This window comes from Pseudophryne corroboree, chromosome 5 (assembly GCF_028390025.1).
Source record: "Pseudophryne corroboree isolate aPseCor3 chromosome 5, aPseCor3.hap2, whole genome shotgun sequence".
Taxonomy (NCBI): Eukaryota; Metazoa; Chordata; class Amphibia; order Anura; family Myobatrachidae; genus Pseudophryne; species Pseudophryne corroboree.
In genome coordinates, this window is record NC_086448.1 from 530,832,563 (window position 1) to 530,857,350 (window position 24,788).

The window sequence follows — 24,788 nt, forward strand, 5'->3', positions numbered from 1 at the left end:
CAGTAGTCCTAATTCTTTCTTAGAGTGCCCTGTCTCCTGCGGATCCCGTCTATTCCCCATGGTCCTTACGGAGTCCCCAGCATCCACTACGGACTACGAGAAATAGATTTACCGGTGAGTAAAATCTTATTTTAGGGTGACATTATGTACTGTATTGCTACCTTACAACATACAAAATGAAAGATTTGTATCCTCTCTGTTGTCTGTGTTACCCATAAACCGTAATAATGTGCCAATAAAGTCCCCTAGGGGCATAACCCAGCCCCTCACATGGCATTACACCTCCCCCTAATACAGGGCACAGTGGAGACTGTAGAATCCACAAAACAAGACCTGTTGGTGGTGCTTGAGTACTGGGTTTAGAACCTCTGTGTTATGTGAATGAATAAATGTATTGATTATCTATAGAGTTCATCCACATACAATGCATTTTCTTTCTGTAAGGATATTGTATGCTTATCATATTATAATAATTAGAAATTAATAATTGTTTTTATCACAGGCATAGTGGTGATACACCGAGAAGAACCAGGTCACAAGATTCCAAGAAAAAGGTTTTCTTTGCTTTCAATACCCTTTTCAGTTAAAAGTTAAACTTGTTTCATTGCTCACTGTGGGGGAGATGTATGAAGGTGGGTTACATGTACTGTGCATGTTATGTGCTGCATTTACCACTTTCCTGCATGTAATAATTCAGGGAAATGATGACAATGATGGGGGCCTATAAGCCCCCCTCATTATAGGCGCCGATATAACTAGATAGGTCGCAAATCTGGTTGTGGTACTGACTGTTCCGACCACTGCAGCTATCTATTTCGACAGCACTCACACAGCACTGTCCTAGGTATTTTTTTTTATTGCCACTGGGAAGTTTTGAATGGTGCATGGTCGGTTGAGTGCAATTTGCCATAGTGTGAGTTGGCACACTCTACCTCTATGGCAAATGAAATTGTAATACATCTGGGTAGTTTCTGGGCCTGCTTCACCACTATTATCTGCGAAGCAGGTTCAGGCATTTAACGTTCATAAAACAACTTGATAATACACTTCCCCTGTGTTTCTTTATTGTCTAACATCACTAATATACGAACACCTGTTAATTGTTTTTTTCTGAAACACTCATACATGACAATGCAATAATTAATGGTGTTGTAAAAAGATACAGTAGCCTTTAGGATGGAAGGCTAGTAGGACAGACGAGAGACACCATAAAAATCCACCCCATGTGGTCATATGATTTAGTGCCCAGTCTGCATTGTTTTTTCTAAACATAGGAACTGAGGCAAATTTGGCAGGAAAGAGTAAGGATAAATAAAGGGCAGCATGAATCGCGTAATGTTTAGCATTACTACCTCACAGCCCTGAGGTCTTGGGTTTGCTTCCCACTATGAACCGGTGTGGCGTTTGTATATTCTCCCCATGAGTGCGTAGCTTTCCTCCATGTACTCTGGTTTCTTCCCATACTCCAAAAATATGCTAGCAGGTTATTTGCCTGATGACAAAATAAAGCCCTAGAGGATATGGGTGTATACATGTGGTAGAAAATACAGATTGTAATCTCCACTGGGGCAGGGACTGATGTGTTTGAACTAATATGCTCAGTAAAGTGCTGCAGAGTATGTATGCGCTCTGTAAATAACTGATGATAATCATTTTTCCTTTCCACTCCATGGTAGCTGTAAAGAAATAAGTTCCTCATAGATACAGGAGAAAAATGATGTGTAAAATGCATCACGCTTCCTGTGGGTTATGTGGAAAATCACTGTTAGGGGATTATGTAGGATCAGTATGCACAAACTTCATTCATGCGCCAGCAGTAGCAATGGTTCTGATCCCTGAACAAATTAAAGAAATTGTTTGATTAGTATTGGCATACAGTATAGTCAAGATTTTAAAATAGTAATCTTCCGGCAAAAAGACATCTTAAAAAACTCTGCAGAATGCATTGAACAGTCTTGAAGATTTTAACAAGTCGTTCAGGAAATGATGCATTAAAACAGGACTGCTCTATGCAGCGCTGAGTGTGTTGAATCCAAGTGTTAGGGCGTATATCTTGTTTCAGTCTGCAGACTTTTTGTGTAGTCCTCACTTAAATGGGAGACCTCATCCAGATCTTAAATTGCTGTTACTATGGGCTATGCCCAAACCTTTGCGTAATTTGCATCCGTGTGCAGGATTTAAAAACATCCATAAAAATATCCACCGATTATCTTTCCATAAAAAAAAAATGTAATATGTTCAATCTTGTAAAAAATAGCAATAAGAAAAGTCTCACTGTGTCATTACAATCCTGCCAATACCGGCGGTCGGGATCCCGGCGCCGGTATGCTGAACCCAGGGATCCCAAAAGCCGGCCATTTATAGTACACCCGCTCCTAAAGTAATTAAAGCCATCGCCGACTACGAATAGTCGCATGCCGTGTTGCAGCATGCTGCATTGCAGCAAAGATGAGTATGGCTACATCTGTACTTCATAGCAGCTCTATAGAATTGATACTATGTGGGTATCCAATTAAAGGTGAAACAATATCGGGTGGGAAAAATGGACGTTTTTCGCACTTTTTTCCGATGTTTCACTGATAATTTTATTTTTTTTACAGGCTATCCAATTTGGATCGCCTGTAAAAAATAATTTCTGCTGCGGGGTACACTGGGCTCCACAAGGATAGACATTGGGGTGTAGAGTAGGATCTTGATCTGAAGCACCAACAGGCTCAAAAGCTTTAACCTTCTTCCTAAGATGCATAGCGCCGCCTCCTATATCACCCCGCCTCCGTGCACAGGAGCTCAGTTTGTAGTTGGTGCTTGCAGTGCAAGCATGTGACAGGAAGAGCTGCTCACAGCAGCTCTAGAGAAGGCTTTTTCTGAGGAAAAAAGAAGACTACAAGGGCTGCAGCAGACGCACAGATTGTGCTGGATGTCAGTAGACATCACCTGCTGCAGCTCCATCTCTCCCCCAGCGGCGCTGTACACTCCCGCGCCCTGGTTACCTGGTACCTACAGCAGGAGGCTCCGGTTATCTTCCAAGTCAGTCACACACGGCTGGGGCTCTCCGGGATCGCGTGGCCGCACTTCAGGAGGAGGTAAGTGGGTCCCGCTCGCGGGACCCGCACTTTATCGCGATCCGGCGCGGCCGGTGGGAGGCGGGCCGCGTGCGCTGGCGGTGGACACTGTGGCAGTACAGGCGATCCCACTAGATCACCAGGGCATGGGTGCAGGTCAGGTTTTCTCTCTAAACCTTTTTACACGTAGCCCGCAGTACCAGGTGGTTTTGCCAGCAGAGGGGATAAGGCTTAAACCTGGAGCCCCTCCTCCAGCCCCAGGGCGCCATTTCCAGTAAATGTTCCCGCCCTGGAGCTGCATATCTGTCTCTCCCTCACTCCCAGTCAGTGTTTGGGCGCCATTTCTCTCAGCTACACTGTTCCTGGGACTGCTTGGGCAAATCCTCCTTTGTAAAGCCGCCTGGTAGTCAGCGCTGTGACTTTACATGACACTTAAGTATTCTACATGTCATTTAGAGAGTGATAGTTAAGAAAGAGTGCATTTAGTCAGGGTTTTCTGGTACAAGTACCCTGTGATATACATCCAGTTCTTACTGTGCAGTGTTATATGTATTGACTACATAGCTATATATATAAGCTAGTCCAGTGCAGTATTATTGTTGGTAATAACCTCTGCATTGTACAACTGTGACTATATGTGTGTGCATTAGCTTGCTGGGTGATTTCCATTTCATGTCTCTCACTCAACTTGCTATCCCTATATTCTATAACCTGAGGGGGCTTGGTGCGTCAGGTTTATAATAATACAATATAGGATATTCACAAGATATACTTTATTTTGTATTTTTCTCTGTGATTTTAGTCACCATATCTCTCCTGTATCCCTGCTTGTGCTGACTACACTGCGCAGGGGTTTGGGCAAGAGGTATTGTGCTGCTGACAATTGTACTGTGTTACCTGATATTGCAAGTTATATCATGTCTGCTTCTGAAGGTAATGGTTCTGGGGCTGAACACACTACCGGTGTTGCTGACGCCACAGATCCCTATGAGGAGAATATAGCAGCTGCGGGCTCTGGTTCTGGGGGCTCCTTGCCCACCAGTGGAACTTTGGCAATGGCGGTCCATAATTACCCGCCGTGGGCTACTTTCTCCACGCTTCTAAATACACTAGTTACTAAACTAACGCCCCCTATGGGACCTCCTATGCCGGTTCAACCGTATGTGGTCCCCGCGGCTAACCCGCCGTGGGCAGATAACTTGTCTGCTCAATTGAAGAAATTGAACCAGTCCTTGACTACTAAAAAGTCTGACCCTCGCTCGCCTAAGACCAAGGGGTCCTCTAACAATCTCTTACCTCCTCACAATCCACTACTGTCACTGACACCTCGTCTGATGAAGATGGCGCTTACACTGACCCCACAGATTCTGACACAGATACTGCTGATGGGGAGGGTAGTTCACATGTGGATGTTCCTGATCTTTTGGAGGCTATTAAGTTGATTCTACAGATTACGGATGATCCCGAGCCATCCGTCCCTCCTAAGAAATCATATAGGTTCAAGCGTCAGAAGGTGGTTAAACAAGTTTTACCTCATTCTGACCACCTAGTGGATATACATCAGGAATCCTGGAGAAACCCAAGGAAGAAGTTTGTGCCTCAAAAGAAGATGCTGGCTCGCTATCCCCTCGCGCCAGAGCTGTCTAAAAATTGGGAAACGCCTCCTCCAGTGGACTCGCATGTGGCTAGGATGGTGGTTTCCTCAGCTCTACCTGTCACTACCGTCACGTCTCTAAAAGAGCCTACGGATAAACGTGTGGAGGGTTGTCTGAAAGTGATTTACACCCTCACGGGTGCTGCACAAAGGCCCACTATTGCAGCAACATGGGCTGCAGAGGCTATTGAAGCATGGGCCCTAGAGTTGGAAGCTGAAATCTCTTCTGACCATGCTAGACAATGCTTGTCATATATTGTCACAGCTTCTCACTATATTAAAGAGGCGGCTTCTGATGCCGGTATTCTAGCAGCCAAGGCCTCTACTACATCAGTCCTGGCTCGCCGGATATTGTGGCTGAGATCCTGGTCTGTGGATCTGGACTCTAGAAAAACCCTGGAGGTACTCCCTTTCAAGAGAGATATTCTGTTTGGGGACGACTTAAATAAGATAGTGGCTAACTTGGCTTCTGCCAAAACTACCTGTCTGCCAAGTACCGCTCCTTTTGTGTCGAAGGCTAAAGGTACTTCCTTTCGCCCCTTTCGTCCTTCAGGTAAAGCAAAAGGTCAGGCGTACCACAAATAGGCCCGCACTTCCAAACCTGGTAAGCCAAAGCCCAAAAGAGCCTGGGCTGCACGTCAGCCAGCTTCCCTGACCGATGAGCCTGCCGCATGATGGGGTGGGCCTCCCCCTGGGGGACCCCAGGGTGGGGGGCCAGCTTCTAGGGTATACCCAGGAATGGTTGAAGACCACTTCAAATGCCTGGGTACGCGAAGTCGTCCCTCGGGGGTTACACCATAGCCTTCAAAAACCGTCCCCCTCATAGATTTTGCCTGACAGACGTCCCTTTGGACCAGACAAAGGCAAAAACTCTACATCTGGTGGTACAGACCATCCTGGACACAGGAGTGGTAGTACAGGTGCCTCTTGCTCAGAGAGGCCGGTGGCACTATTCTCCGCTGTTTCTAGTCCCGAAACCGAATGGGTCCTCCCGGCCCATTCTCAACATCAAGGCATTGAACAAGTTTGTGAAAGTCTCCAAGTTCCGCATGGAAACCCTTCGCTCTATAGTTCTGGCCTTGGAACCTGGGGATTTTATGGTCTCCCTGGACATACAGGATGCTTACCTGCATATTCCTATGGCAGTGTCGCATCAGCAATACCTGTGGTTTGCGATTGGCAACCTCCATTACCAGTTTCGGTCATTACCTTTTGGTTTAAGTATGGCTCCGCGAGTCTTCACCAAAGTTATGGCGGTGATGACGGTGGTACTCCGCCGAAAAAGGGGTCAGGATCCTACCGTATCTGGACGACTTGTTGATCCTGGCAAATTCCCCAGAACTTCTCCTGCGTCATCTGGATATGACTGTCCGGTTTCTGCAAGCCCATGGGTGGCTCATCAACTGGAAGAAATCCTCCCTGGTCCCTGCTCAGAGCATGGTGCACCTGGGGGCGCTATAGGACACTCACAACCAGTGGTTGTTCTTGTCTCAGGAGAAAGTCCTGAAGCTTCAGGACAGGATTCGTTGCTTCCTTTCTCGTCCGCAAGTGTCGATACATTCGGCGATGCAGGTGCTGGGCCTCATGGTGTCAGCATTCGACATGGTGGAGTATGCTCAATTAAATTCCCGCCCCCTCCAGAGGCTGATTCTGGCCAAGTGGGACGGCCTGCCTCACCGGATCAGGTCTCACATGATTTTATTGACTCCGGAGGTCCGTCTGTCGCTGCACTGGTGGCTCCAGAACCAACGATTGTGCAGGGGCCGTCCCTTCTGGATATCTGACTGGGTCCTGTTGACGACAGATGCCAGTCTAAGGGGTTGGGGCACGGTGCTGGAGCAACACTCCCTTCATGGTCGGTGGACCAAGGAGGAGTCTCTCATCTCTATCAACATTCTGGAATTGCGTGCGGGCTACAACTCGTTGAGCCTGGCCCAGCATTTAATTCAGAACCGTCCTGTTCAAGTACAGTCGCACAACGCCACCACAGTGGCTTACATAAATCATCAAGGCGGCACTTGAAGCCGTTTGGCAATGAAGGAAGTCTCACGGATTCTACAATGGGCGGAACGTCATCTACCGGCCATATCGGCAATATTAATTCCGGGAATCCTGCATTGGGAAGTGGACTTTCTCAGTCGTCAGGACGTACACGCCGGAGAGTGGGGCCTCCATCCAGAAGTGTTTCAACTCCTAGTGGAAAGGTGGGGTCTTCCAGACGTGGATCTGATGGCGTCTCGACACAACCACAAGGTTCCGGTCTTCGGAGCAAGGACAAGGGATCCTCAAGCAGCATTCGTCGATGCGCTGGCGGTGCCATGGAGGTTTCGGCTGCCGTACGTGTTCTCTCCGGTGTCACTCCTGCCCAGGGTAATTCGGAAGTTCAAGCAGGACAGAGGAATCCTGCTTCTCATAGCTCCAGCGTGGCCCAGACGGCACTGGTTCTTAGACCTGCAGGGCCTATCGTCAGAGCGTCCAATTCTACTTCCACAACGCCCAGACCTCCTCGTTCAGGGCCCCTGTGTCTACCAGGACCTAGCCCAGCTGTCTTTGACGGCGTGGCTCTTGAAGCTTCCGTCTTGAGGGCTAAAGGGTTTTCTGAGGCGGTCATTCAATCTATGTTGCAGGCCCGGAAACCGGCTTCTGCTCGGATTTACCATAGGGTCTGGCATTCTTACTTTGTTTGGTACGCATCTAACAATTATGACGCTTCCAAGTTTAGTATTGCCAAGTTGTTGGCTTTTCTTTAGCAGGGCCTGGACTTAGGCCTGCGTCTGGCCTCCCTCAAGGTTCAAATTTCTGCCTTGTCGGTGTGGTTTCAGAGAAAAATTGCGACCTTACCTGATGTGCATACCTTTACTCAGGGAGTGTTGCATATCCAACCTCCCTATGTCCCGCCTGTGGCTCCTTGGGACTTGTCGGTGGTTTTGGAGGCATTACAAGAGTCTCCGTTTGAACCTCTTGGTTCAGCTGATCTTAAGTGGCTTTCCCTTAAGGTGGTGTTTCTGCTGGCTATTGCTTCAGCTAGAAGAGTGTCGGATTTGGGTGCCTTGTCTTGTAGTTCCCCATATCTGATATTTCATCGTGACCGGGCGGTTCTTAGGACTCGTCCTGGATTTTTACCTAAGGTGGTTTTTTCGTTCCACCTTAATCAGGAGATTGTGGTTCCGGCACTTGTTTCTCCTGATCTGTCTCCCAAAGAGCGGTCTTTAGATGTGGTACGGGCTCTCCGTGTCTCTGTGAAGAGAACTGCTTCTATTAGGAAATCTGATTCTCTCTTTGTTCTGTTTGGATTTCACAAACGGGGCTGGCCTGCTCACAAGCAGACTTTGGCCAGATGGATTAGAATGGTGATTGCACATGATTATGTGAAGGCTGGTCTGTCCGCTCCTGCTCACATTACGGCCCATTCTACTCGGTCTGTTGGACCTTCTTGGGCGGCCCGTCGTGGTGCGACCCTTGAACAATTGTGCAAGGCGGCTACGTGGTCCTCAGTGAACACGTTCATTAGGTTCTATGCCTTCGATACTGCCGCTTCCCAGGATGCTTCCTTTGGACGCCGGGTTCTTGTGCCCGCTTCAGTGCGTCCCCTCCCATAAGGAACTGCTTTAGGACATCCCCAATGTCTATCCTTGTGGAGCCCAGTGTACCCCGCAGCAGAAAACGAGTTTTATGGTAAGAACTTACCTTTGTTAAATCTCTTTCTGCGAGGTACACTGGGCTCCACAAGGCGCCCACCCTGACGCACTTAGCTTCTTTGGGTTGGTGTGGCTATAGCCGCTGACACTTTCTCCTGTCAGGAGAGTGTGGTGTTTGTGGCAACTTGCTGTTGTCGTCTCTTTTACTTGCTACTGCATTGGGCTGGTTAACAAAACTGAGCTCCTGTGCACGGAGGCGGGGTGATATAGGAGGCGGCGCTATGCATCTTGGGAAGAAGGTCAAAGCTTTTGAGCCTGTTGGTGCTTCGGATCAAGATCCTACTCTACACCCCAATGTCTATCCTTGTGGAGCCCAGTGTACCTCGCAGAAAGAGTTTTAACAAAGGTAAGTTCTTACCATAAAACTCGTTATTAGCTTTCCTTCCGAAAACACACAGGCTCAGTGGAACCTGTATGTTTTCAGTATAAACAGCCAGGTTTTCGCATGAAAATCGATGCTAATAAGATAGCCACCGGCGGGACAATTAGCCGCGGTACATGTGAAGTGGTTAAATAGAGCGCTTGAATGTGTGGTGTGTGCAAGGCGAAGAGAAAAAAAAATTATATAATATTTATAGCTCCTGTAGATTAAGTAGGTGCCTTGTGGGTTCTGTTGGCCGGTATGCTGTTGGAGTCGTGCAGTGACTCTATTATGAGATTTGAGGGTCTTTGTTCTATCTGGCCCTATCACTACCTCAGTCCTCTGGCACGAGTCCCAAGCAAACCAGTCATGTTCTGCTAGGATGCCCCTCATTTGTGGGAACAAGAAGCTATTCCCACTCTGGGACTGGCAATGCCCAGCTCCCCAGGGTTATCGCGCGCCTCATTCATTGTAGCGGCAGTGCTACAGCGGCAGGGAGAAGGACTGGACCTCCAGCAAACAATCCAATTGGCGGAATCTTTTGGTCAGAATGAAGAGGCAGAGCCACACTATGTGGTGGCCCACACTCCTCTGTAACAGACATGCAACGTAAGGCCCATTTCTTTAACCACTTTCGGAGGCGTATTTTGTTTTTTGGTTTGTTTTTTCTCTTACATCCTAGTGGATGCTGGGACGGGTCCACTAGGAGCTACTGGCACTTTAAGAGTTTGAGAGTGTGGGCTGGCTCCTCCCTCTATGCTCCTCCTACCAGTCTCAGTTTAGAAAATGTGCCCAGAGGAACCGGTCACAGCTAGGGGAGATCCTAGAGCTTCTTTAGTTTTTTTTTTAAGAGCAAGTTAGGCACAGGGATGCTGCTGGCAACAGCCTCCCTGCTTCGTGGGACTTAGGGGGGAGTAGTGTTCTACTCAGTGGGGTGAGAGCCACTATCTCCACTGATAGGACACTGAGCTCCTGAGGGTATAGATCGTTAGCCACCCCAGCAGCAGGCCGCCACCCCCTAACGGAGCCAGAATATGTTTGTGGCGGGGAGCCGGTGTGAAGATAGCGCAACAGGGTAGGGTGCGCAGTACTGACTGCGCTCCGGGGCTCAGCTGTACTTAGTGCGGCGCTGTGAGGGGCGCCCTGAGCCAGCGCCTTCCTCCTACAATGGTCGACAAGCCTGTCAGGGACCCTGAATAACTGCCAGCACACACCTAAGGCCAGTATAATACAACTCCAGAGCGTGAAGCAGCACCATGTTCATGGGGCGGAGCTTCTCCTCAGAGCGGACCCAGCAGCACTCAGCGCCATTTTCCTGCATGCAGCTCCTGTTCCACAGACGCTGACCGGGAGAGCTGTCCCTTCAAACACCTGCAGCTATCCTGTACGGTACCAGGGGGTTATAGAAGGGGGGGGGGGGGGGGGGGCTTTGTAAAGTCTGTGTAACCTATTAAGGTACAAAGATAGCGCTGGTAGTTTTATTTGGGCTACCTCTGAAGCGCTGTGTGTGTGGGTTGGCTCCAATATCTGTGTCCCTCTGTGTCATACTTGGGGGGGAATCTGTAGCTGACATTGCTCTGTATGTGGGTGTTTTTTTTTATGTAATCTCACATAGCCATGTCTAGGGACTCTGTGTCATATGCTGCAGAAGAGGTTTCCTCTCTGGAGGAATCCATTCCAAGTACACAGGAATGTAATGCCTTGTCTCAGATCCCTATTGTTGAGCCTGAGTGGTTAACTTCTATCAAAGGAATGATCTCTCAAATATCTACTAGGGTAGCTAATACTGAGAATTAAACTCAGGTGTTAAAAGAAATGGGTTCACTACGGCTGGCCGGCGGTCGGGCTCCCGGCGACCAGCATCCCGGCGCCGGGAGCCCGACCGCCGGCTTACCGACAGCTTGGCGAGCGCAAATGAGCCCCTTGCGGGCTCGCTGCGCTCGCCACGCTACGGGCACGGTGGCGCGCTACGCGCGCCACACTATTTTATTCTCCCTCTATGGGGGTCGTGGACCCCCACGAGGGAAAATAATTGTCGGTATTCCGGCTGTCGGGCTCCCGGCGCCGGTATACTGAGCGCCGGGAGCCCGACCGCCGGCAAACAGAAGACCACCCAAAGAAATCTATGGTAGTGTGGTCAGGCTCTGTTCCTTTTCCTGCAAAATCCCCTAACATGTTCCCACAGAAACGTACACTTGCCCAAATTATGCAAGATGACACGGTTACCGACTCTGATACTGCAGACGGCGATGGGGACATGTTGAGGGTGGCGGCAACCCTTGCTAAGGGGGTGCAGCTCATGATTGAGGCCATTAGAGATGTGTTAAATATTACTGACACGCCACCTGAGCAGGTTGAGGAGGCTTACTTCACTGACAACAAGAAAGCCTCGCTAACCTTCCCTGCGTCTAAAGAATTAAACGCCATATTTGAAAAATCCTGGGAAAACCCGGAGAAAAAATTCCAGATCCCTAAGAGGGTTCTGGTTGCTTTTCCCTTCCCTGAGGAGGATAGGAAAAAATGGGAAAACCCACCCTGTCTCCAGACTGTCAAAAAAGGTGGTTTTACCTGTCCCTGGATCTACCATGTTAAAAGAACCGGCTGATCGTAAGATTGACACCGCGCTCAAATCCACTTACACTGCTTCAGGAGTGTCGTTAAGTTCAACTATCGCCTGTGCATGGATTTCTAAAGCCATAGTAAAGTGGTCAGGCACATTACTAGAGGATTTAGATACAATGTATAGGAGTGACATTGAATTGTTTTTACGTAACATACAGGATTCTGCTGGGTTCATGGTGGAATCCATGAAGGACCTGGGTTCGCTGACTGTGCGGATATCTTCCATGTCGGTATCGGCTCACAGGGGACTCTGGCTACGTCAATGGTCTGCAGACGCGGAATCCAGTAGAAGTGTGGAGAACCTACCCTACACAGGTCAGGCTCTATTTTGGGAAGAATTGGATGTGTGGATTTCCACGGGTAAGTCACCTTTCCTTCCCTCTGCTACACCTTCTATGACGAAACCTTTTTCTTTAGCTGTGTCACAGTCCTTTCGGACCGCTAAGGCAAAAAAGTCTAAGCCTCCTGCCACCTTCTTTAGAGGAGGTCGTGCAAAATCCAAAAGGCCTGCACCCGCAGGCTCCCAGGACCAGAAACCTGCTTCTGGTTCCTCAAAATCCACAGCATGACGGTGGACCACACAGGGGTGCGAGTCTTAGACGTTTCAGCCACGTCTGGGTGTCGTCCGGCCTGGATCCCTGGGTACAGGATATTGGGAGTCATTCCAAGTTGATCGCTAGCTGCTTTCGGTCGCTGCGCAGCGGTCAGGCAAAAAATCGTCACTTCTGCGCATGCGGCGCATCATACTATTACAATGAACGATGTAGTTTCCCACAAGGTCTAGCGAAGCATTTCAGTCACACTACTGGCCGCAGAGTGATTGCCAGGAAGAGGGCGTTTCTGGGTGTCAACTGACCGTTTTCAGGGAGTGTTCGAAAAAACGCAGGCGTGCCAGGAAAAACGCAGGCGTGGCTGGGCGAACGCAGGGCGTGTTTGTGACGTCAAAACAGGAACTGAACAGTCTGAAGTGATCGCAAGCGCTGTGTAGGTCTGAAGCTACTCTGAAACTGCACAAAATTATTTTGTGGCCGCTCTACGACCCTTTTGTTCGCACTTCTGCTAAGCTAAAATACACTCCTGGTGGTAGGCGGCATAGCGTTTGCACGGCTGCTAAAAACTGCTAGCGAGCGAACAACTCTGAATGACTACCTTTGTGTCCCAGAGGTACAGACTCGAATTTCAAGAACTCCCGCCTCACCGTTTCTTCAAATCAGCGAAACTGGATGGTTCGGTCAGACCGATTTTGAACTTAAAGTCGTTAAACCCTTATCTGAGGGAGTTCAAAATCAAAATGGAGTCTTTGAGAGCGGTCATTTCAGGTCTGGAGGAGGGAGAGTTTCTGGTATCCTTGGACATCAAGGATGCGTACCTCCACATTCCGATTTGGCCGCCGCACCAGGCTTATCTCAGATTTGCACTATTAGACAGTCCCTATCAATTTTAGGCACTTCCATTCGGCCTCTCCACAGCACCGAGGGTGTTCACCAAGATGATGGCAGAGATGATGGTTCTCCGCAGACAGGGGGTGAACATAATCCCATGTCTGGACGATCTGCTGATAAAGGCGTCGTCCAGGGAGAAGCTGTTGCAGTCCATTGTTCTCACGACTCATCTGCTCAGGGAACACGGTTGGATCCTGAATCTTCCACAATCACATTTGGAGCCGACCAGGAGGTTGTCTTTTCTGGGAATGATCCTCAACATGGAAGTACAGAGGGTATTTCTTCCGGAGGAGAAAGCGTTGTTGATACAAACAATGGTCCTGGATGTCCTGAAGCCAGCCCGGGTTTCGGTTCATCAGTGCATTTGCGTTCTGGGGAAGATGGTGGCCTCTTACGAGACTCTACAGTACGGAAGGTTTCATGCTCGGCCCTTCCAACTGATCTCCTGGACAAGTGGTCGGGATCTCATCTACACATGCACCAGATAATACGTCTGACGCCGTAAGCCAGGATCTCACTCCTCTGGTGGCTGCAACTACCTCACTTTCTGGAGGGGCCGCAGGTTCAGAATTCTGGACTGGATCCTTCTAACCACGGATGCAAGTCTCCGGGGCTGGGGCGCAGTCACTCAGGGGGAAACCTTCCAAGGAAGGTGGTCAAGCCTGGAATTCAGCCTTCCAATAAACATCCTGGAACTAAGAGCCATCTACAACAGTCTTCTCCAAGCGGCCCATCTTCTGCAAGATCGAGCCATTCAAGTGCAGTCGGACAATGTAACGACTGTGGCTTACATAAACCGACAGGGCGGAATGAAGAGCAGAGCTGCAATGTCAGAGGTAACACGAATCATCCTCTGGGCAGTAAAACACGCGTTGGCGTGGTCAGCAATCTTCATTCCGGGAGTAGACAACTGGGAAGCGGACTTCATCAGCAGACACGATCTCCATCCAGGAGAGTGTGGACTCCATCCGGAGGTGTTCCAGGAGGTAACAGATCTTTGGGGTGTACCTCAAATAGACATGATGGTTTCTCAACAAGAAGCTTTGGCGGTATTGTTCCAGGTCGAGGGACCCGCAAGCCGTGACAGTGGACGCCCTAGTGACTCCGTGGGTGTTCCAGTTGGTGTACATGTTTCCTCCACTTCAGCTCATTCCAAGAGTTCTAAAACTCATAAGAAGCACAAGAGTTCAGGCATTCCTCAATGCTCCGGTCTGGCCAAGAAGGGCTTGGTACGTGGACCTTCTAGATCTACTGCTAGAAGAGCCGAGGCCTCTTCCTCTTTGGGAGGACCTGCTGCAGCAAGGGCCGTTCGCTTATCAAGACTTACCGCGGCTACATTTGACGGCATGGAGGTTGAAAGCCAGATATTAGCTCGGAAGGGCATTCTGAACAAGGTTATTCCTACATTACCATCGTATTTTGGAAAAAATCTTTATCTTGGTGTGAGTCCAAGAGGTTTCCTACGGTGGAGTTTCAACTGGGACGGTTTCTCCTCTTCCTGCAAGCAGGTGTGGATATGGGCCTGAGGTTGGGATCAGTAAAGGTCCAGATTTCGACTCTATCCATTTTCTTCCAGAAACAGTTGGCTTCCCTCCTTGAGGTTCAGACTTTTCTGAAAGGGGTTCTGCACATCCAGCCTCCCTTTGTGCTGCCTACAGCGCCCTGGGATCTTAATGTGGTGTTACAGTTCCTCCAATCTGATTGGTTCGAAGCTCTACCGGAGGTCGAGGTCAAATTTCTCACGTGGAAGGCTGTCACTTTGTTGGCCTTAGCTTGTGCTAGACGTGTATCGGAATTGGTTGCTTTGTCTTGTCAGAGCCCCTACTTGATCTTCCATGAAGATCGAGCTGAACCCCGGACACGTCAGCAGTTCCTTCTGAAGGTTTTGTCGGCATTTCATATCAACCAACCTATTGTGGTGCCAGTTGCTACTGACGCCTCAATTTCATCAAAGTCCTTGGATGTTGTAAGGACTCTGAAAATCTATGTGAAGAGGACTGCTCGTCACAGAAAATCGGACTCTGTTTGTCCTGTATGATCCCAAGAAACTTGGGTGTCCTGCTTCTAAGCAGATGATCTCTCGCTGGATCAGGTTCACTATCCATCATGCTATTCTACGGCAGGATTGCCGTGTCCTACGTCTGTTAAGGCCCACTCTACTCGTAAAGTGGGTTCTTCCTGGGCGGCTGCCCGGGGTGTCTTGGCTTTACAGCTTTGCCGAGCGGCTACTTAGTCTGGGTCGAACACGTTTGCAAGGTTCTACAAGTTCGATACTTTTGGCCTCTGAGGACCTGATGTTTGGTCAATCAGTTCTGCTGGAGTCTCTGCGCTCTCCCTCCCGTTCTGGGAGCTTTAGTACACCCCCATGGTACTAATGTGGACCCCAGCATCCTCTAGGACGTAATAGAAAATAGGATTTTAATTACCTACCGGTAAATCCTTTTCTCGTAGTCCGTAGAGGATGCTGGGCGCCCGCCCAGCGCTTCGTGATCCTGCAGTGGTTACTTGGTTCAGTACTGCTTTGTTCTTTAAGTACTGCGTTTTGACTTGATTCAGTCATGTTATTCAGCCGTTGCTGAGTTTGCAAGCTTGTTAGCTTGGTTTGCCTGGTTTGTGTGAACTGGTGTGAATCTCGCCACTATCTGTGTAATTTCCTTCTCTCAAAGTTGTCCGTCTCCTCGGGCACAGTTCCTATACCGAGTCTGGTAGGAGGGGCATAGAGGGAGGAGCCAGCCCACACGCTAAAACTCCATTGGCTCTTAGTGGACCCGTTTATACGCCATGGTACTAATATGGACCCCAGCATCCTCTACGGACTACGAGAAAAGGATTTAGCGTAGGTAATTAAAATCCTATTTTTACAATTAACTTTATCAGTAGTACATCTGGCGCATGTAAAACCTAGTCTCCATGAATAAAATCTTAGTTACCATGGCCCTCTAGCACCCAGATTTTGTTGAGCTCTGTCTTAATGTATTCAGTCGAGGTACTTTCCCTATTTTATACACCCATCAGCCATAATATTAAACCACCTGCCTATTATTGTGTAACGGGGGGTACACACGGAGAGATGTTTGCTTAATTTCTTATTAGAAATTAAGGACGGATGCGTTGCCCCGCTATCGCTGACTCTAGATTGCATGCCAAATCCAGTCAGATCGCTCACTTCACCACTGAGTGAAGTGAGCGGTCGTCGTCCCCCACCCCCCTTGCGCTGTGTGCTGAGTGTCCTGAGATGTGTGTTGAGCATTCTGTGCTCGATCGCTCAGCACACATCTATGGGAGACATCTCTCCATGTGTACCCCGCTTTAGTCCTCCCTCATGCAGCAAAATATCTCTGACCTTCAAGGCATGGACTCCACAGGATATGTGAAGGTGTCCTGTGGTATATGGCACCAAGACGTTAGCAGCAGATCCTTTAAATCCTGTAAATTGCGAGGAGCCTCCATGGATTTTTGGAAGTTTGAACATCCAGTCTCATTCCTGTCTAGCATATGTTTTTTTCTGGTCTCTATTTTGATGCCAGCTTTGTATGGGTCTCAACTGAGGGATAATATTCTGGTGATTCAGAGTCGGGGAAAACTATTTTGACGTCAGCAATCAGTTTTCCTTTGCATAAAGCACAATGAGGATTCCCCAATACATTTCTGATTGTAGGGCAGTCCTGCCATTCCTCCATGTGCCACCGGTCTGCCTACCTAAACCTGATCAAATAACGCAAAAAACATTACGTGGGACTTTCCATCTCAAGTAACATTTTGCTTAATGCATTATTACTGCCATTTAAAAACTTAGTTTACTTGGACTCTAGAGGGAGTTCTGAATTGCCAAATGTGGAAATTGATACAGTATATGCTGTCATTTTTTTTTCCTGTAAATTACTTATGCCATTATTTATCAATGAGTGGTATATTTCACTGTGAGTGATAAATTGCACCAGCCAATCCACTCCTGACTATCATTTTTCAAACCCAGCCTGTGACATGGAAGTTAGCAGTTGATTGGCTGGTGCAATTTATCACTCGGAGTGAAATTTATCAATTATTGATAAAAAAGGGCATTAATATCTTGTGTAAATAGAAAAATCCACCCAAACTCATCCTCTTGCAGGTTGTGAACTACAGAGAGTTCGATTCTATCGATAGTGATGATGCAGTCAGTATCGTTCAAAGTGAAGAAAATTGGAGCGTGGAAAGTAAGAAGAGATTCTTAACACCACGTGCAGTCTATAGCCGCAAGAAGCAGAAGAGTAAAAGTAAACTGAGAGGTATTTGGGTTTTATTCTTGTTTACTTTGTATTGTCTAAACTTGCACCAGCTCTCTTATGTTTTATTGTGGGTGACCTGTTAATATACTGTATACTGTATGTACATTATGGTACTCATTTTTGTTTACAGCTTGCTAAAACGAACCATGAAAGTGCTAATGCCTTCATCATAAATACTTGATTGGCTAACTTTCTGTTTAAAGTAATTCGACCGTAAATCTGTTGTGATGTACCAAATTGCATAATATAGTTTCCCTTACATAATACGGAGGACAAATGCTGATGAATGTTCACCAGGCATAAAGTTACCAGAGGGGCCTCTGGACAGTAGATGTGTTGTGTTCTGCTGTCACTGGTGGTGGGCTCTTCTGATCAGGCTGTTTATTTAAACACCACTCTGACTACAGGAAATTGCCATGGTATTAGGTCTCACTCTTATGTTCTCCAGCATTCCTGTATGTTCTATTGGTTATTCCTGTGTATGACCCCAGTTTATACCTGTTCTCTGTTCAGTGTTATCCTTTTGCTCTGATCAGTACTGCTCATTAATGACCTTGGCTTATGACCTGACCTTCCTCTTATGAACACTTCTGGCTTTTGGTATTTCTGCTCCATCACCAGATACGTCTATACCCTTTTGACGGGGTCCCTGGTGAAAAACACCAGAATGTTAGACTAAGTGCTTCTCTTATTAGTTATGCTACTCCTAACAGATAGTTAGAAACCATATTTCGGACCAGAATTGTGCCAAAATGTCACAGTTGTAGCATACATTAATTTTCAGGGAGGTACCAAAAGCTTTCTTGGTATGATGAAAAAAAACAACACAATAATGCGTTTGGTGGGACAAAATGTTTCAGCAGTCTCTACCGTTCTCATACCAGAGGTGGAGAAGTGGAAAGCAGATTTTATCAACAGGCATGCTATGGATGTGTGCAGTGGAACTCTTCTGCAGGCACTTGTAGAGAACATAATTTTCAAGTGCCAAGAAATCCGGATCTCCCCATGCTGTAAACAGGACCTGGGTCGGATGACCCAGGTTACCTGTTTACACTGCCCCTTAACCTGGGTCCTTCTCAGGAACAACTGTAATAGCTACCCGTGTTGGATTCCCAGGTCACGGGACTCATCTTTTAAAAAAAACATTTTGCCCTTTTACATGAACCGCAGCCAGGATTAACCCGGGCCAAAGCGGCACTGTAAAAGGGGTTTTCATCAAACAATTATTATATTTGTGCATACCAGATGCATAACAGGAGGTGCAGCACATTGTAACTTCTGAGCTTTAACATACTGTGTTTCCATCGTCAGTGTTACCCATACAGTGTGAGGAGAAAACTAGACTTTTGTGTTTTACATTAAATATTTCTCTAACGTCCTAGAGGATGCTGGGGACTCCGTAAGGACCATAGGGATAGACGGTCTCCGCAGGAGACATGGGCACTTTAAGAAAGACTTTGACTCTGGGTGTGCACTGGCTCCTCCCTCTATGCCCCTCCTCCAGACCTCAGTTTGATACTGTGCCCAGTGGAGACTGGGTGCATTTCAGGAGCTCTCCTGACTTTCCTGTAAAGAAAGCATTTTGTTAGGTTTTTTATGTTCAGGGAGCCTGCTGGCAACAGACTCCCTGCATCGTGGGACTGAGGGGAGAGAAGCAGCCCTACTCTTTGCAGATAGGTCCTGCTTCTTAGGCTACTGGACACCGTTAGCTCCAGAGGGATCGTACACAGGATCTCACCCTCGTCGTCCGATCCCGGAGCCGCGCCGCCGTCCCCCTCGCAGAGCCGGAAGACAGAAGCCGGGTGAAAGAAGCAAGAAGACTTCGAAATCGGTGGCAGAAGACTCCAGTCTTCACTGAGGTAGCACACAGCACTGCAGCTGTGCGCCATTGCACCCACACTACACCCACATACTCCGGTCACTGTAAGGGCGCAGGGGGGGGGGGGGGGGGGGGGCGCGCCCTGGGCAGCAATTAGAAACCTTCTTCGCCAAGAATTGTACATTAAAGCGGGACAGAAGCCCGCCGCTGCGGGGGCGGGCCTTCTTCCTCAGCACTCACCAGCGCCATTTTTTCTCCACAGCTCCGCTGAGAGGAAGCTCCCCAGGCTCTCCCCTGCAGATACACGGTAGAAGAGGGTAAAAAGAGAGGGGGGGCACATAATTTGGCGCAAAAAAAAAAAGCAATATAACAGCGGCTACTGGGTTAACATTAAGTTACTGTGTTATTCCTGGGTTATATAGCGCTGGGGTGTGTGCTGGCATACTCTCTCTCTGTCTCTCCAAAGGGCCTTGTGGGGGAACTGTCTTCAAAAAGAGCACTCCCTGTGTGTGTGGTGTGTCGGTACGCTTGTGTCGACATGTTTGACGAGGAAGGCTATGTGGAAACAGAGCGGGAGCAAATGAATGTGGTGTCTCCGCCGACGGCGCCGACACCTGATTGGATGGATATGTGGAAGGTTTTAAATGATAATGTTGTATAAAGCTGAAACCTTAGGACAGTCAGGGTCTCAGCCCATGCCTGATCCTATGTCGCAGAGGCCGTCAGGGTCTCAGAAGCGCCCACTATCCCAAATTGTTGACACAGATACCGACATGGATTCTGACTCCAGTGTCGATTACGATAATGCAAAGTTACAGCCTAAATTGGCTAAATCCATCCGTTATATGATCATAGCAATTAAGGATGTGTTGCACATCACAGAGGAAACCCCAGTCCCTGACAAGAGGGTTCATATGTATGGGGAAAAAAGGCAGGTGGTGACCTTCCCCCCTTCACACGAGCTAAATGAGTTATGTGAAAAAGCTTGGGAATCTCCAGAAAAAAAACTGCAGATTTCCAAACGGATGCTTATGGCGTATCCTTTCCCACCAACGGACAGGTTACGCTGGGAATCCTCCCCTAGGGTGGACAAAGCTTTAACACGCTTATCCAAGAGGGTAGCCCTGCCGTCACAGGATACGGCCACCCTAAAAGATGCTGCGGATAGAAAGCAAGAGGGTACCCTGAAGTCCATTTATACACATTCAGGTACCTTACTAAGGCCGGCAATTGCGTCGGTCTGGGTGTGTAGTGCTGTTGCAGCATGGACGGATACCTTATCTGAGGAACTTGATACCTTAGACAAGGATACTATATTAATGACCCTGGGGTATATAAAAGACGCTGTCCTATATATGAGAGATGCTCAAAGAGTGTCACAACTGATGTTCCAGGAAAGGCTGGGCTGCTGAAGGTAAAACGGCTGCTGTGGATACTGGCTGGAACCAGACTGTTGTTGGTACGGAGTGGATACTGGCTGGAACCAGTTAAATAATAAACGAACCTGAGAGCGATGAAATAATAATGAAGTTTGGAGTTTGAGAGCGGTGAAATAATAATACCGGTGGAGAGTGGTAAACTGCAGAAAAGGACACCGGCCCTTTAAGAGAAGCTGTACACTGCTGGAAGCTGGGCTGGAAGCAGGTGATTGTTTGAGAGCGGTGAAATAATAATACCGGTGGAGAGTGGTAAACTGCAGAAAGGACACCGGCCCTTTAAGAGAAGCTGTACACTGCTGGAAGCTGGGCTGGAAGCAGGTGATTGTTGTAGCTGGAAACAGGTGAGTCCAGAATGGATCGGAGAGTCAGGCTACACCGCAGATGGAATGCTGGTGCGGGTCTCTATAGCAGAAGTCTGGAGACAGGAGCTGGAACCTGGAAGACAACCACAGGAGAGAGACAAACTGGAACTAGGTTAGACAACCAAAGCACTGACGCCTTCCTTGCTCAGGCACAGCATACTTATACCTGCAGCAAGGAAGGGGTTGGCTAGGCAATTATGCAAATCAACAATACAGACAGCAGATTGGTGGAAATAATCAGATGACAAAATCCAAGATGGCTGTGCCCATGCAGACACTTGGAGGGAAGTTTGGTTTGTAATCCATGTGAGAATTGAAACAGTAATGGCGACGCCGGCCACAGGAGACGCCAGACTGACAAGCGCACATTTAACCACGCGGGCACAGCGGAGGCCGCGGCTGATGAAATCACCACTCTGACATTCTGCATGTGGAAACTCAGGAACAGCGGGATCCGGTCCTGGAACGCTGAGCCAGCCTTAGGAGGCATCTGAAGGGTAAGTAATGGCGTCCAGATACCCGGATCGTGACAGCACCCCCCCCCTTTAGGAGTGGCCCCAGGACACTTCTTAGGCTTTAAAGGAAACTTTGCGTGGAAATTTCGGACCAAGGCAGGAGCATGGACGTCTGAGGCATTGGTCCAAGAGCGTTCTTCAGGACCATAGCCCTTCCAGTCAATGAGGTATTGTAACTGACCGTAAATCTTGGCCACCTCGTACTCGACTCCCCGTTGAGTCTGAACTTTGGGAGCTGGAGGAAGTGCGGAATGAAACCGATTCAGGATCAGCGGTTTCAACAAAGAAACATGAAATGTCCTGGGTATTTTCAAGAAGGATGGTAACTGTAACCTGTAGGCAACAGGATTGATGACTTGTTCAATCTTGAAGGGTCCGATGTAGCGAGGTGCAAATTTCATGCTGGGAACTCTCAACCTCAAATTCTTCGTGGACAGCCACACACGATCACCCACCTTGAGAGCAGGAACCGCTCTACGCTTCCTATCGGCAAACTTCTTATACCTGAATGAGGCTTTAAGCAGGGCTGCGCGGACGTTCCTCCAGTTATTTGAAAACTGACGCAAGGTGACATCCACTGCTGGAACAGAAGTTGCGGGAAGCGGTTGGAATTCTGGGACTTTAGGGTGGAATCCATAATTAATGAAGAATGGTGTAGAAGAAGATGAGGAATGGTATTGATTGTTGTGGCTGAACTCGGCCCAAGGAAGGAGTTGAACCCAGTCATCTTGAGAGGAAGACACATATATACGGAGGAAGGCCTCCAAGTCCTGATTCACCCTCTCGGTTTGACCATTGGTCTGAGGATGGTAAGCCGTGGAAAACTTTAACTTGACTTGGAGGGCTTGACACAAACTTCGCCAAAATTTGGCTACAAATTGTACTCCACGATCCGAGATGATCTCTTCAGGAAGACCGTGAAGTCGGAAGATCTCTTGTATAAACACTTGAGCCAACTTGGAAGCTGACGGAAGACCGGTGAGAGGGATGAAATGTGCCATCTTGGTGAACCGGTCAACTACCACCCAGATGGTATTAAACTTGTTGCAGATAGGTAGATCGGAAACAAAGTCCATCGACAAATGGGTCCAAGGTCGACGGGGAACAGATAATGGAACCAGTTGCCCCGCAGGCGACTGGCGGGAGACTTTGTGTTGGGCACACTTTGGGCAGGAGGCAATAAATTCCATAACGTCCTTCTTCAGAGTTGGCCACCAGTAGGACCTAGAAATAAATTCAAGGGTTTTCTGAATGCCTGTATGTCCAGCAAAACGGGAAGCATGGGCCCAATGCATGAGCTTCTTCCTTAGAACTGGCTTAACAAAACTTTTCCCTGGTGGAGGCGTAGAGTCCATCCCTACCGTGGAGAATGCCAACGGATTAATAATAGGATGCTTGTCTGCAGACTCGGACTCATTTTCTTGCTCCCATGAGCGGGAAAGGGCATCGGCCTTACGATTCTGAGAACCCGGACAGAACTGGAGTTTAAAGTCAAACCTAGAGAAGAAAAGTGCCCATCTGGCCTGACGAGGATTCAGACATTGTGCGCCTTTGAGATATAAAAGATTTTTGTGGTCGGTAAGTATGGTGATTGAGTGGGAAGCTCCCTCCAACAGGTATCTCCACTCCTCCAGAGCGAGCTTGATGGCTAGCAACTCCTGATCGCCAATGGCATAGTTGCGCTCAGCTGGGGAGAACTTCCGGGAGAAGAAACTGCAAGGATGTAGATGTCCATCTTTGGCCCTCTGGGATAACACTGCTCCTACTCCAACGGAGGAGGCATCTACCTCTAAGATAAAAGGAGAGTCGGTGTCGGGCTGTTTCAGAACTGGTGCAGAGATGAACCGTTGCTTCAGAAGGTGAAAGGCCTGTGTAGCTTCCTCGGACCACTTGGACGGATTAGCACCTTTCTTGGTTAATGCAGTGATAGGCGCCACAATGGTGGAAAAGTCTCGTATAAATTTTCTATAATAATTGGCGAACCCTAAGAACCTCTGGACCCCTTTGAGGCTTAAGGGTATAGACCAATTCTGGATTGCTTGGAGTTTCTCAGCATCCATCTCTAGTCCGGAACCGGACACAATGTAACCTAGAAACGGAATGGTTTTAACTTCAAACACACACTTCTCCAATTTACAATAGAGGTGATTGACACGGAGACGGGAAAGAACCTCTTTTACCCAGAAACGATGATCTTCGAGATTATTAGCAAAGATGAGGATGTCGTCTAGATAAACCACGACATGGCGGTACAAGATGTCCCTGAAAATCTCATTCACGAAGTGCTGGAAGACTGCTGGAGCGTTGCTCAATCCGAAGGGCATGACGAGGTACTCATAATGTCCGTCACGGGTGTTAAAGGCGGTCTTCCACTCGTCACCCTCACGGATTCGGATGAGATTGTAGGCACCCCTCAAGTCCAGCTTTGTGAAAATAGTTGCACCACTAACTCTATCAAAGAGCTCGGTAATCAGGGGTAAAGGGTATCGGTTCTTGACGGTAATGTCGTTCAGACCTCTGTAGTCAATGCACGGACGCAGACCACGTCTTTCTTCTTAACGAAGAAGAAGCCTGCGCCGGCTGGAGAAGAAGACGGTCGGATGAAACCCTTCGCCAGGTTCTCTTTGATGTACTCTTCCATGGAGTGTGTCTCAGGCAGAGACAACGGATAAGTTCGGCCTCGCGGTGGAACCTTCCCTGGAATGAGGTCGATTGGGCAGTCCCATTCTCTATGAGGAGGAAGGATATCAGCAGAGGCTTTACTGAACACGTCCGTGAAGTCTTGATATGGAGGAGGCGGAACATCAGATGACCTGGGGAAGGAAGAACAAACAGGAAGAACTTTGGCTAAACAAGTCTCAGCACAGGAGGGACCCCATGCCAGTATTTGCGTAGTCGTCCAGTCAATTGATGGGTTGTGGAGACGGAGCCATGGAAGGCCTAAAACCACTGGATGTGTAGCTCTTGGAATCACTAAAAAAGAAATATACTCAGAATGAAGAACTCCCACTCTCAGACGAACTGGAAGAGTCCTTAAGGAAATGACTGCGTCAAAAATCTTGCTGCCATCCACGGCAGTCAAAGAGATGGACGAGGACAGTCTCTCGGTGGGTAGGGACCACCGTTTAACATAAGCTTCGGTTATGAAATTCCCAGCTGCTCCGGAATCAAGGAGGGCAATGACGTTCCTGTAACGTTGAGCAATTTGGAGCGACACTGGGAGGTTACAGTCATGAGGAGATGGAGAGGAGATCATTACTCCTAGCCGGCCCTCTCCTTGGCGAGCTAGGATCTGGAGTTTCCCGGACGTTTGGGACAGGCATTGATAGTGTGCGACGGAGCTGCACAGTAGAGACAGAGAGACTCAGAGAGACGTCTTCGGCGCTCAGCGGGAGATAGACGGGAACGACTAATTTGCATAGGTTCATCCTTGGATGGAGATGGTTGACGAGGAGGAGGAGCAGAAGATTTAGGAGTAGATGATCTTCCTCGCTCGGTTGCTCTCTCTCTGAAACGTAGATCAACCTTCGTGCAAAGAGAAATTAG

The 24,788-nt window shown here is 48.4% G+C and overlaps 1 protein-coding gene across 6 annotated transcripts in view; it reads left to right on the plus strand.

Annotated features, from left to right (window-relative positions):
* Positions 1–24,788, plus strand: part of SYCP2L (synaptonemal complex protein 2 like) — a 905,846-nt gene that overhangs the window by 679,068 nt on the left and 201,990 nt on the right. For all 6 annotated transcript variants that reach the window (XM_063923155.1, XM_063923158.1, XM_063923156.1 and 3 more), the window contains 2 exons: positions 503–554; positions 16,951–17,107. In XM_063923155.1, the coding sequence (XP_063779225.1) occupies positions 503–554; positions 16,951–17,107 (209 nt within the window). The remainder of the gene's footprint in view (positions 1–502; positions 555–16,950; positions 17,108–24,788) is intronic.